At 43.5% G+C, this 13,095-nt stretch overlaps 3 protein-coding genes across 5 annotated transcripts; 1 reads left to right on the plus strand and 2 right to left on the minus strand.

Annotated features, from left to right (window-relative positions):
* The first annotated feature begins 1,184 nt into the window (after positions 1 to 1,184).
* LOC103398103 (HNF1 homeobox a) lies at positions 1,185 to 7,025 on the plus strand. 3 transcript variants are annotated; one of them, XM_025052980.1, is made up of 10 exons: positions 1,185 to 1,957; positions 3,121 to 3,320; positions 3,541 to 3,712; positions 4,100 to 4,302; positions 4,392 to 4,522; positions 4,606 to 4,747; positions 4,826 to 5,008; positions 5,091 to 5,206; positions 5,681 to 5,825; positions 6,581 to 7,025. In XM_025052980.1, exons 1-10 carry the CDS (start codon positions 1,674 to 1,676, stop codon positions 6,709 to 6,711), a joined length of 1,707 nt encoding a protein of 568 aa, XP_024908748.1. In that variant the 5' UTR covers positions 1,185 to 1,673; the 3' UTR covers positions 6,712 to 7,025. The 3 variants fall into 3 exon arrangements, with proteins under 3 accessions (XP_024908748.1, XP_008334834.1, XP_024908750.1); XM_008336612.3 differs by having other exon boundaries at positions 1,194 to 1,957; positions 5,681 to 5,765; XM_025052982.1 differs by having other exon boundaries at positions 1,889 to 2,017.
* Positions 7,026 to 7,176: 151 nt separating this feature from the next.
* czh12orf43 (chromosome Z C12orf43 homolog) lies at positions 7,177 to 10,488 on the minus strand. Its single transcript, XM_008336611.3, has 6 exons — positions 8,556 to 10,488; positions 8,247 to 8,277; positions 8,072 to 8,170; positions 7,901 to 7,974; positions 7,730 to 7,820; positions 7,177 to 7,647 (listed from the first exon to the last, which is right to left on the minus strand). Exons 1-6 carry the CDS (start codon positions 8,680 to 8,682, stop codon positions 7,317 to 7,319), a joined length of 753 nt encoding a protein of 250 aa, XP_008334833.1. The 5' UTR covers positions 8,683 to 10,488; the 3' UTR covers positions 7,177 to 7,316.
* A 146-nt stretch (positions 10,489 to 10,634) lies between these two features.
* unc119b (unc-119 lipid binding chaperone B) lies at positions 10,635 to 13,089 on the minus strand. Its single transcript, XM_008336610.3, has 5 exons — positions 12,744 to 13,089; positions 12,035 to 12,148; positions 11,536 to 11,644; positions 11,263 to 11,435; positions 10,635 to 10,902 (listed from the first exon to the last, which is right to left on the minus strand). Exons 1-5 carry the CDS (start codon positions 12,976 to 12,978, stop codon positions 10,790 to 10,792), a joined length of 744 nt encoding a protein of 247 aa, XP_008334832.1. The 5' UTR covers positions 12,979 to 13,089; the 3' UTR covers positions 10,635 to 10,789.
* Between the last annotated feature and the right edge of the window lie 6 nt (positions 13,090 to 13,095).

Genomic DNA, 13,095 nt, shown 5'->3' on the forward strand with positions numbered 1-13,095 from the left:
GGGGCGGTACACACTCTCACACATACACACACACACAGTGCCCTCTGTCTGTTGGCTGAGGAATGTCCTCTGAACGGCACAATGGGTCTTAATTACAGGTCAGTGGAAAAACTCAGGGCGGATAGAGGGAGCTCTGTTACCCTTCCAAATACATTATAATGTCATCTTCCCAAGGGTGGGGTAATTCTAGCTCCACACACAAAAAAGGTGCAGAAAGACCGGACCTGGGGATAAGGTGTGGGGTATTCGGTGATCCGGTCAGAGGAACAAAGCACTTAAGGAAGTAACGACGTCGACTCCAACGGTCTGTAGCCCACCTGGAACTGGACAACGTCCTCTGGTACTTCAAAATAAAACCTGGATTTAAAAAATTAAATTTTAAATTATTTTATCCAGGTTTTATTTTAATTTGATATTTTATTTAAAAAAATCAAATCAAAATAAATAAAAAATTAGATTGATATATAAATAGCGACCATTTAGCATTAGCATTTAGCACATCAGGCCGAGGGTCTGACGCACTCTGTTACACTTGTGTTACAGAGTCCGTAGTTACCAGGGGTAGAGACTAGTCTAGAAAATACGGGGAAAAAATAAAGTTTTACAAATGTTTTTTGTAAAAAAGACTTCATAGAACATTCGCGAACGTGAAAAGAACTCGACGATGAAGTGTTGCTCTGTGGCGAAACTGCTAAAAGCAGACGTTTCTCGTTTAAATGTGTTCGTGCAATTGATTTTAGTAACATTTTATATTTGTTTTTTAAAATATATGATTTAAAATCCTGACCAATAAAAATATTCCATTTGTTATTCTATTATTTTTTTAAAATCCTGTCTGAAATATCAAACAGGTTTGGTCCATTTCCGGCTGCTCTCGTGTGTACGCGGAACAATAGCGCCCTCAAGTGGTACAAGTTAGGTCACGTCATGTTTTCTCTGCACCAAATCTGAAGATTTAGGTTGGGTTTTTTTTAACCCACAATATCTTTAACCCAAAAATAGGAAATTATTTTGACCTCAAACAGTAGATTCGTCACCGCTCAAATAAAACCCGGAACTACACGAACCCGCGACCGGAAGACGAAAATATCTACACATACAGTAAACATTACTCCACATCCGTTTCTGTGTTTTTAAAGATTGGAAAATTATTATTTTGAAGTTTCCGAATCCAACCTGTGACAACCGCTGAACGTCGTGATCGTGTGTTTGTAGGTTGTAGGTACGCGCGCACGTGCACTTTTCAAAAATAACAATAAATAAATGTAAACGCATTTTCTGAGGATGTGATTTACAGTAAAAAACAAACAAACAAAAAAACCGAGTTCATTCACATTTACTGTGTGAATGTGTGTGTGCGTTGTACTTTGGCCACTGTCGGGGACAGACAGAGTAGGGACAAAGTTCACCGAGCACATGTGAGGGGGAGGGAGGAAAAGAGGAGGAAGAATGAAAAAAAAAGAGAAAAAAAAGAAAATTGACCTTTGAAAGGAAAACAGCAGGTGGAGAGCTAAAACAAGGGGCAGCTCCGAAGTCGCACCGAGGGAAAATGAAGTGATAAACGCAGCTATGATGAGGCCCGACACTGACGGTCCGGCTGTGGTCTGAGCACGCGCTCGTGCACATGACAGCAGGGCTCTGTTGACCAGGCGAGGTAAGACACGGTGCGTGTCATGGAGAGAGAGGACGAGGGCCGGCCCGGTGCTCTGACCCCCCTGCAGCAGCAGCTGATCTGGGCTCTGCTCGAGTCCGGCCTGTCCCGGGACATCCTGGTCCAAGCCATGGGGGAGCTGGAGCAGGAGAGAGCCGGCGCTGGGGCGAGGAAGGCCGAACGCGGGGACGGGGAGAGTTCGGAGGAAGGAGAAATGGACTTCCAGCCGCCCATCTTCAGGGAGTTGGAGCAGCTGTCCCCGGAGGACGTGGCCAAGATGAGGGTCGAGGTGGAGCGCCTGCTGCAGTGAGTACCGGAGGTCCTGGTACTTTTCTGAAGGTTCCTCAGACACATTAGAACTCTTCGGTGAATCCTTCGACTCTTACCCGATATTTTTTCCCTCCCTCCCTCCCTCCTCTCTCCCTCTCTCTCTCTGTGCCGTCTGGTGTCTCGGGCGAATTTAAAGCGGGTTCCTCCTTTGCTAGTTACTAATTACCCCACTCCAACATTATTCTGTGGTCATTTCTTAATAAATAAGTTACACGCGCAGGTAAAGATTAATAGAGCGCGGCCGAACGTGTACGTTTATGTTGACACACCGAGTGAGAGCTAACGACACGTCTCGCTATTTATGCGTGAAATACTGGGATTAGCAAACTGTCATAATATACACAGTAACACTAATAATATTAAAAAAATACACGGCTAATGTTTAAATCGCGTATTTGGCATATTTGAGAAATACCCGTTGTACGATTGAACTGGACTTGGGTTTTGATTTGGTGTTTAATGAGGTGAAAATAAAAGCCTTTTTTTCCACTGGTGTCTGTGACCGGACTGGACTTTGACCCTGTTTGTTGTCTCTTATCTCCTCGTGTCAATACGCCTCTCTGTACTTCCGTCTCATGTCCAACGTCTGCGAAACCGTCACTCTCTCTCGGGGGAGCAGAAAAACTAAAATGAAAAAATAAAAAAAAATAAACAAAATAAAACCAAGCTTCAGTTTCAGTCACGAACAGCGATTGAACCGCCATACCTGCCTCTGCTAGTAGGGCACAGCAGCACAGACCCAGATTGGTCCGATCAGACCAGTATGTGAAGATCAGGTAGTCCTTATAAGAACAGATGAAGTAGTACTACAAATGCCAAAACTGGTAAAGGACAACATACCGCCCCCTACTGTACTAGAGGGTGTAGCGTCCTGGTACGACCAGTGGCCTTTTTTGAGCTAACGCAGCAGACTGCTTACACCGTAATGCGCGATTCATTTTGTTTCAACCGATCAGAATTTTCACGCGTTTGTTGGGTACTTTTATAGTACTTTTGTGTTTTTGTTCGTTCCAGATTCCGGGATTGTTTTTTTATTTATTCATTTGCGGATAATCGGGAGCGACTCTCGAAGAGTTTCACCTGTAGATCTACCGCTCTGGCGTGTGTTGACGTGTCACCGACTTGTCGTCTTATTGCAGAGAGGATCCCTGGCACGTGGCGAAAAAGGTGAAAACCTACATGCAGCAGCACAACCTCCCCCAGAGAGAGGTGGTGGAGTCCACGGGTCTGAACCAGTCCCACCTCTCGCAGCACCTCAACAAAGGCACGCCCATGAAAAACCAGAAGAGAGCTGCCCTGTACAGCTGGTATGTCAAGAAGCGGTGCGAGATCAGCCAGCGTGAGTACAGATCGGGGAGAATGGGGGCAGATGGGGGCTTTCACATACACTTCGCATTTTACACACATTTCTACTCAGGAGTAGGGGTGTTAAAAACGCAATAGTTGCCGCTATATCACGATATGTATCATATCGCCAGATCCTTACTTGGGACTAACCAGTTCCGCAGGGACTGAGAGTCAGAATTTTAAAAACAAAATACGGAACCGTTTCGTTCTAGAATTCACCAATGCCAAACACGGCCTGGCATCGCTTGAAGAACAGGACAGAAAAGGACGGAGGAACCGATTCAAGTGGGGTCCGGCGTCGCTGCAGATCCTGTTCCAGGCCTACGAACGACAGAAGAATCCCAGCAAAGAGGAGAGAGAAGGGCTGGTGGAAGAATGTAACAGGTGAGTGACGCTCGTCGACCAGGACGCCGTCTGTTCTTCACATCTGTTTGTCTATCGTTTCCCTTTTTTTACTTATCAAGACGTTTTGCGATCTGAAACCCAAAAACCGTTGTTGACCTTTGGTCCACATCGAACACTCTGAGAACTCTCCAAATGGAACCCAGAAACTTATTTAATCAATAGAAAAAAAAATGATTACTACCGGGGGGAGTCCAAGTACCTCTTTTAGTGCACGATAGTTTGAGAATCACCAATCCACATCTTATTAGGTAGTTCAAGGCAAAATAGTGAGGTCTAATTACCAGTTCAGTTGGGGGGGTCTGAGAGGGTGGGGGGCACTCAACCTTATAAGGTCCTGTGGATTTCACCGTTGCCTTCCTTTCTCAGGGCAGAGTGTCTCCAGAGGGGAGTGTCCCCCTGTCAGCTAGCCGGACTGGGCTCCAACCTGGTGACCGAAGTCCGGGTCTACAACTGGTTCGCCAACCGCAGGAAAGAGGAGGCCTTTCGTCAGAAGCTGGCCCTCGACACACCCTTCGGCAACCAATCAGCTTCATCCGTCAACCTCAACCTTCAGTCCAGCCCCGAGCACGGTAACGAATCTCGGAACCGCTAAAAAAACGTATCCGTCACCAATCGGCCAAACGGCTGCTGACGGATTTACCAACTGTTTCTGCCCCAGGTGTCAAATACAACCAGCAGATCCTGTGTGACACCATCGCTTCTGCCAAGGGTGGTGCTGGACGTCACGTGATCAGTCCAGTTCAGCTGGAGCCCAGCCACACACTCCTGGAGACCCACAACCCGAAGCAGGTCAGAGTTTGTCGCCCGTTCCTAAATGCATCTCCCTGTGAGTCCACCTGCTGAGACAAGTGTTGTCTTTGGTTGTCTTGTAGCTGTCCAGTGGCGGTCCACTGCCCCCCGTAAGCACTCTGACCTCCCTACACAACCTGTCCTGCTCCACCGCGTCCTCACAGGGGCTCATCATGGCGTCCCTGCCCAGTGTAATGAGTCTGGGGGAGTCTTCGCTGCTGATTGGTAACCTGGTCTCCACAGGTTTTTCAAAAATGACAGCGTTCGTGTATATGCAGATGATGTGCCGTTGTTGTCCTACAGGTCTGGCCTCCACGCAGCCACAGACGGTCATAAACAACGTAGGGGCCAGCTTCACCACGCTTCAGCCGATCTCGTTTCAGCAGCAACTTCACGGGTCTCCGCAGCAGCCAATCACGCAGCAACTTCAGAGTCACATGGGAGCCAATCCCTTCATGGCCACCATGACGCAGCTGCCGTGTCACAGTAAGACCACGGATGCGTGACCACATTTTGTCGGGTATCAGGTCCAGACACGACTCACGTACCATTCCGTCCTTCTTCTCAGTGTACGCCAAGTCGGACTCGCCCCAGTACCATCCGTCCAGTCTGCTGTCCCAGGCCATGGTCATCACAGACAGCAGCAGCCTGGGGACGCTGACCAGCCTCACTGCCGTCAGACAGGTAGGTGGAGCCAGAACTCCCAGTCGGGTCAACAATATCCTGTTGCTCCACTGGGAGGCTCCATGAACGACAGACGGTTAAAGATTCGATACAAATGCGATTTTGAAATTCACATCAGTTGAAATAAAAAAACAAATCGCATATCAATGTGTAAGGACTAGACCGAGTACACTAAGTGGCGCTATGCACCTAAAAATGCTGGTTGTGACTGACTATTAAACCAAGACGTCAGGTGCCTCAAGCTCTTGTCTGGAGTTGTTTGTCTAAAAAAAAACGTTTGGATAAAATTGTGTCGTGACTTGCGTGTATCGTTACATCTGCGATGTGCAACAGCAATAGAGTTCTGACACCGGCATCGAAATTATATTTGTAGAAAATTTTCTTCTTCTATGTTGTCGTAGGATTTGAGTTTTCGGGAATGTTCTTACACAACTTGAAGTTTTGTGTCACGTAATAAATTCTCGTCTTTCTTAGATTTTAACATCGGACCCGGAAGAGCAGACGGACCAGAGTTTACCGGAAGATTCTTTGCATCTGCAGCCACAGACGCCTGTTCCAGGTACAACACCAACACCGAGTCCCAGTCACAGCTGGGTGACGTGCGTTCCTTCACTGGCCTGTAGGTGGCGCTAAGTACACTCCCATTATAATGGTGGTTCATTTTATATTAAACCAATCCTGTTAGAACTTTGTCACCGAGAAGCGACAATATAAGCAAAAATACGATATGTATCACTATACGGGGGCAACGATACGATATATACGGCGAGTATATCGGTATTTTCTTACACACCTAACTAGTAAACACCGGGATACATCAAATCACGTAGATGGTCTACGTAGACTGTACTGATTGTACAGTCTATGCGTTTCCGACATTATCGGGCCCACATTAGCATAATTATATATTATCTGAAAAAAATAATTATCGTTTTTTCCTCCGATAATGAAAACCCGATAACAGTACGCCTGGGTTTCCAAATTATGTGTGCACTAAAAATTGTTTTGGGGATAAACAGCTGTATATTAAAGTGAAAGCCACTAGATGGCAGCATTGCAGCTAAAAAATTGAATTAATCCGTTTTAATAATCAGGCGATCGTGTGCTGAATGTTGTTGCCAGCAACTAGACCATATTGGTATCGGTTGATATCGGAATTGGAAATTGAGTGTTTGGACAATATCGGCAAAAAGTTAATATCGGACATTCCTGATGCTGACAGTTTTCCGAAAACTATTAAAAACAAAACAAAAAACCTCAATATATCGTATCGATGCCCCCTGTATCGTGATACGTATTGTATCACCACATTCTTGACCCGTCGATCGACTGTACAGTTAATCATTTTTGGTTGTGTGCGTCTGTCGTCGTCAGCCTCGTCGGAGAGTCTGGAGCTCTATCCTTCCTCTCAGGCCTCAGACAGCCACCAGTCTCACCTCCTGTCGCCCTCACCGGCCGACATCAGCTCCTACATCCCTGCGCAGCTGGTCTCCACTGCCCAGTAGACGGACAGGGAATCGAACGCTGCTGTAAACCTGCGTTGACCTCTGGTGACCTCTGTTCCAAACCCTGCGGAGTTGAAGGTTTTTCCCTCTACTCTCCGACTCAAATTCCATAAAAACTGTACCAATGAACAAGGACTCGCTTTAACAAGGATCAGACACGAATGACAATCAACTGAAAATCAACACCGACAACGTACGTTTGAAATGTTTTACGAAATTGAAAAAGTGTTCCCCCTGCTGTTTTTCCCTTAAATGTAATTTTTCTTGTTCATAAAATATCTTAAAGTTCATTAAATTTTCAACTATTTGCAGTATTTGATTGGGGAGTACACAGTACTTTAGAAGGTTTTATGGGCCTTCACACTGGAAAGCTACCGATGCTACCTCCGTTAAGTTAAGTAGAAAAGTTTGACCAAGTATCCAGACTAGCCCGAACCAGACCCAGGATCGTGCACAAGAACCTCATACGCTTCCATTTTTTTTTATTTACTGCCTGACGTGTTTGCGAACAAAACTCCTGCGTTTGCTTTAAACGTGCGGAGAATGACGGAACAAAGATGTAAAATCCTGAAGTTTTGTGAGAAGAAATTTAGTTTTTAATGAGTTCAATCGTTTTCTTCCCGCTTCTTCTTCTTCTGTTTTACTCCGGCGTTCGTGTTTTCCTGTTCTCCTTTCTCACCGGTGTTCTGAGCAGCCAGAGTAGAACCATCACACTCATCCGGAACTGCGTCCTCCTGAGTCCGTCGCCTTTTTGTCCTTTTCTTTTTCTTGACAGAATGGACGACTTCTTCCTCCTTCTCCGCATCTGTCTTTCCTTTTACTTTTCCCACGGGTGAGGAAGGCGAGGGTGAAGAGGGTACCGTCAGGGAGGGTATCAAGTCTCGGATCGACACCGCGGCCTCTTTTAGCCTCATTTCCATTTCACTGTCGCTGTCACTACGAAACAGAGAATCACGTAATAATCAATTTTTAAAATTCAAATCACCACTAAATTAAAAAAACAAACAAAAAACAAAACCTTGAGCTGGGCAGCGGTCGACGTCTGACAGCAGGAGGCTCCACCTCCTCCGCCTGTCGCCCTGGGACTGACGTAGAAAAGAGACGAAATCCTGAAAGACAAGACAAAAAAATGAGATTAAAAAAAATAAAAAAATAAAATTAAATCAATTTAGTGAAGATTAAACCTCACCTTCGTTGTCGAAACGATCACATTTTCCTGGTTCCTCGTTGGCTAAAGTTTCAGTTTGAGTCTCGGAAATGTAGCTAACAAAAACAGACAACATGTGAATGTGTGAATATTTATCGTCATGAATGAACAAGACTCTGGGTCCGGTGAAGAGGTAGGAAGTTGAGGAGTTACCTGTCCAGTAGATGTCCCAGCTTTTTAGCGACGTGTGTCCGAAACCCTTGGCTAACTTGGAGCTCATTGCCGTCGTGTTCATGGACTTTGACAACAATACTGTAAACGTGATATTAATTCCATTAAAACCATTAAAAAAAACTTACTGAATCTAACAAGAGGAGGAAAAAAGTACCGTTTGGACTCCTTCGCACTGGCGCCATCGTCTGGAAAGATAAAAACATCGACGGTTTTTGAAGCACTCTTCTCTCAAGTTTATATGTTCTACGCTCCACTTTAGGCGGGAGAATGATAGAGCGACAACGGAGGGGAAAAAACAACATAACGACGTAATAAATTGTCGTAATAAAAGTGGACGTCAACTTTAACGATAACTCAGTTACAGCAACTTCTTTTGACACCGAGTACGAACCAGTGAGAGTCGTTTTTAACTTCTTCACTAACGTCTTAAACCCAACTCAGAACTAAAAACCTAAAAGTTCACCTTTCTGTCCTGCGGCTGGACTCTGCTTCCACACAGCCTCCCGACACCTGCGCACGGCTTCATCATCTTCGCTGCTGCTGCTCGACTCGTCCGGAGCGCTAACCGTGTTTTTAACAGACGCCGCCATGACGGTGAACGTGCCCGGATAGAGCGGAGGATTCTGGGTAAAGTAGTTGTGTCCGCTCCGTGAAAAAGAGTTTGTTCGGGACTGCACGGCCTTTGGACGTTTTAAAAAATGTTTGTAAAATTAAAAAAAAAAAGTATTTAACGACTCCCTTGACTTGTGTTGTTCTCTTGTTTAATTAATTAAATAAAATACGCATTTTAATTTCGATAACCATTAGCCGAACTGGAACAGAACGGTACCGGGTGTGACGTAACGGCGAAAGTCTACGTTCTTAAAATAATACATTTTAGTTTTGTAAGGTTTTTTTAAATTCTATATTTAACCTTTAAAAATTAAAACCTAAATTCAAGCACAAAACAATTTGTTTTTTAAGTTTCGGGTCCTTCGTGTATTGTAATCTTTATGCTAAAGGAAGTCAACCATGAAGCTAGTTTGTGCAAAACGTGATTTCCGGAAACAATAAATAATAATTAAAACTCAGTGAAAAGCGGTGGCCGTCGTCAGACTTTAATCAAAGTAAATGTCTACACTCTTAGTAGTAAAAATACACAACATTTCCCACTTTTTACAGCATTGATGTAAAAACCCGCGAAGGTTTAAAAACTATCAGCTGCAAAAACTCTGACGTGTTCATGATGAGACTACATAAATATATACACATTTATTTCCACGTTTATTTATCGTCCTAGAAAAATCACGTTTTTTTATTATTTATGAAAAAAAAACAAAAAAAACACAGATGGCAGAAAAGTTCCTGAAAAACTGCTCACAAACGGAGTCCGTGTTCTTACCGGATTTGAATGGATCCACTTTTATTCATGGCATTCATAACCTGTTGGTGTCGCTCCTGTGTACTTTTTAGTGCAAATACAGAAAGCCTCGTTTCTTCCTAAGGCTTTTGGAGGACTGTGATTTTTCAGACCAGAGTTTTTTGTTTTTGTTTTTTTTACCGAACTGTGAAGAAAAACTCAACAAGTGAAGAAACGCTGTGTACGAAATGTACTGTAGTGTTAAAAAATAAAATAAAAAAGGGGGGTTGTAATGTTGTCACTGCAAAGTTACCTAATAAAAAATATATATATATCTGACCAGATTCTGTATCTGCCAAGTAAAAGAGTAAGAAAATATCAACACACTGAAATATCGCAATATTTCGTTTCACGATATCGTATCAGATATTCTACAGTAGTGTATCGATTTTTTTTTTTTTTTTTTAGTTTAACACGCGAATATTCGTGGTTGGTTCATCTTTGTACTGCATTTAAACCTCCAACTGCTACTTGAATGTACAGGTACTGCATGTATTTTCAAGTATTTGAGACTTTTTTCCCCCCCATTTGTTTACGCAAAATAAAAAATTGAGCAATTATTCTCATTTGTTTCCCTTGTTATTCCCAATGTAGATCCCTCTGTTCCGATGTTAGTAACCTGATGTTCTGATGGAACAGTGGCAGAGTCTGCTACCATTTTGAGCGACAGAACCTCAACGATCAGTTGAGGATCAATCAAGTTTAGTTAAGAATGAGTTGTAAAAAAAATAAAGAATTCACCTGCCGTCCGTGACACAGTCTAACAATAGTTTCCTATGACTAACAATACTGCAACAATGTCTGGTCCGTTCTTGCGTCTCCAAACGGAAAATCTGCAACTATCGCACAGACAAAAGTAAGAAAAACAAAAAAACAAATTGAAAACAGCTATTTACTTACTTAAATAAATGCAGTGACGTCCGTGGTCGATAAACTTAACTGAGAAGAGATCTCCGAGTCGGCGGTGTCCCTAACCAGCAGAGACGGCGAGAAATGTAAGGCAACAGTAACATACGGGTGTGACGTCCTGACGGTGTATATATATATATATATATATATATATATATATATGTATATATACATATATAAATATATGTGTATATATAAATATATACATATATAAATATATGTGTATATATACATATATATATATAAAAGACAGAACAAAGTCTGAGGAATGGATCGGGTGAACATTTCAAGGCTTGTTTGGTCAGTTGGCTGTGATGTACACAGAAGATCTCCTAAGCTCCCGCGTCCACGAACATCATCTCCTAAATGATCGCCCACCTCTCCCCCGTCTACAGACCGCCATTGTAGGCATAGTCCGCCTTGTTGTGCATGATGAGTTTGTTGTCCACAAAGTAGAAACTGTCCGATCTGGTCTCGTAGGGGTGCTCCACCATTTGGCGAACTAAAAGGAACAATTATTATTAAAAAGGGATGAAATGATGCATCGTGACTGGATTAAAAAAAAAAAAGATACAAATGCGTGAAAATTTGCATCGACTCTCGCTCCAAGGCATTAGCAGTAGGCTGCGGTATCTCAAGAAGTCACTGGTCAGACCATGACACTACATACTCTACTACAGCAGGTGGCATTGTGCATCTAAAAACTTTGGTTGTGATGCGCTATTAAACCCAGACGTCGTAGGCTAAGAGACATTCAGGTGTAAAAAAATAAAATCATATCGTGAGTTGAGTGTATATTTACATCCTTAATTATTAATATTATTAATTACTACTATCATCATGCTAACAGAGGCAGACTTACTGAGGTCTTCTGGAAGCTGCGGAAACTCATAAATGTGTTCGCACGTGTTGCAGCTGTTGGGAATGCAAAAGCCAAAGTCGAAGTCGAAGTTCTTCAGGAGGCGTCCCTGGAAGTAATGCCTCTCGATCATACGGAAGCTGTTCATTGGCTGATCCCCCACGGTGAACTCCACACTGCAAATAAAAACATTGGCTCTCATCATACAATAAACAGGAGTAAAAACATGGTAAAAAAATGACCTAAAATAAATAAAGTTTGAATCCATTTCCTTACGTTGCACCGACTGTTTGCAGTTTGAGGAAAGCCGGTGTGAACTGGTATCTGACAAAACGCCCTGCGCTGGTGTCAATGTCTTCAACGTCATCTTCACTTGTCACTGGTCCTAAACCGCAACACATACACTGTTAGACTGTTTCACTGCAAAACAAAACAAAAACAAAAAAACAAAGTAGTAAAAACGAAGTACGAATGTCTGATATTAAGTGTTTGCAGATATTCACGATATTCGCAGCCATTTACCCCCAAAACTGTGGTAAAAGCGTCAGGACCCCTGAAGCAATTCCAGCATTGTTACGGATATGGACATTCTTACGGATGTTACATAATTATGCTAATATCGGGCCGATAATACGGATATTAGCATAATTATGTTATATTATAATATTACAATATTATCGGAAATCGCTAAAAACAAGTTTTCTATGAAACTAATACACATGAAGAACTAGTACTACGACCAAGAGCAAACAAGCCCGAACAAACTCAAACTCACCACTATGGGGCGGCTTTGCAATCTCAAACAGGACCGTCCCAGTCTCTAGATCTCGGATTTTAAAACGTGTGAAGTCAATGTTGTAGACGTTATCTTCTGGTTTGCAAAGGTAATCTGGAAAATTAAAAAAAAAAGGCACCAGTAAAAACACAGACATGTATTCTACACATCATTTACACACACGTTCCTCAATAAACCATCGTCGTGGAATTACGTCACACTATTGTTTATTGATATTCGCTGTTCATCTTTATTCGTCTTCCCCTCGAACACATTTTCAGTATCGAGTTGGGTTCTACGGGGGGGAAAAAGACTTGAAATTGTACGTTGGATAGAAAAGTCCGGTATAAAAATATATTAAAATGTAAATCGCGTAAGAACTCTTCTTTCTTTTGACTTCCTTCCATTGAAACCATGTCGCACCAACAGTTCACGCTCTTTCCGGTCTGGGCTTCTACTTCTTGGGCTTAACTTTTATAACCGGGTTGCCATTTCCATACAAACTACGATAGGAAGCTTAACCTGTAACTTGTGAGCACATAAACACCGCGGTAAAGTATCTAACTACCGATACATTTTGAAAATAACATCAATCCGCCCGGGGTTTCTTGTTCGGTCTCGTAGCGCAACCGCATCGGAACAATGGATGATGCTTGACGAGTGGCGTGTGACGTATCCAGGTTCTAACTAGTTCCGCCAGAATACTCACCCTCCGTGACGGCTCGGAGACCCAGGACATGGTCTGGGGAAATGTCTCTCCCTAAAGCCCGCAGTTCCTGCTCCGTGACGACGGGCCACTTATCCGTTTGGCTGCGCCTGGACTTGAGCTTCTTCAGCATTCCTCCGCTGGTCTTCCTGTCCCTGTGTGTAGCTCCCGAGTCGCCGGCCGAGTCCGCGTGTTCTTTGAAAACCGTCTCCGTGGGTTTGTTTCTAAAACCATTCATAACGAGCGCGCGCCACCAGCGTACAAGACGGAGTTACTTTGGCGTTTGAATTCGGCAGCGACTTGACAAACTGAGGGTACAACTTCAAGATGGCGTCAAGCGTATACACACGACGGA

The sequence above is a fragment of the Cynoglossus semilaevis genome, chromosome Z (assembly GCF_000523025.1).
Source record: "Cynoglossus semilaevis isolate Cse_v1.0 chromosome Z, Cse_v1.0, whole genome shotgun sequence".
NCBI lineage: Eukaryota > Metazoa > Chordata > Actinopteri > Pleuronectiformes > Cynoglossidae > Cynoglossus > Cynoglossus semilaevis.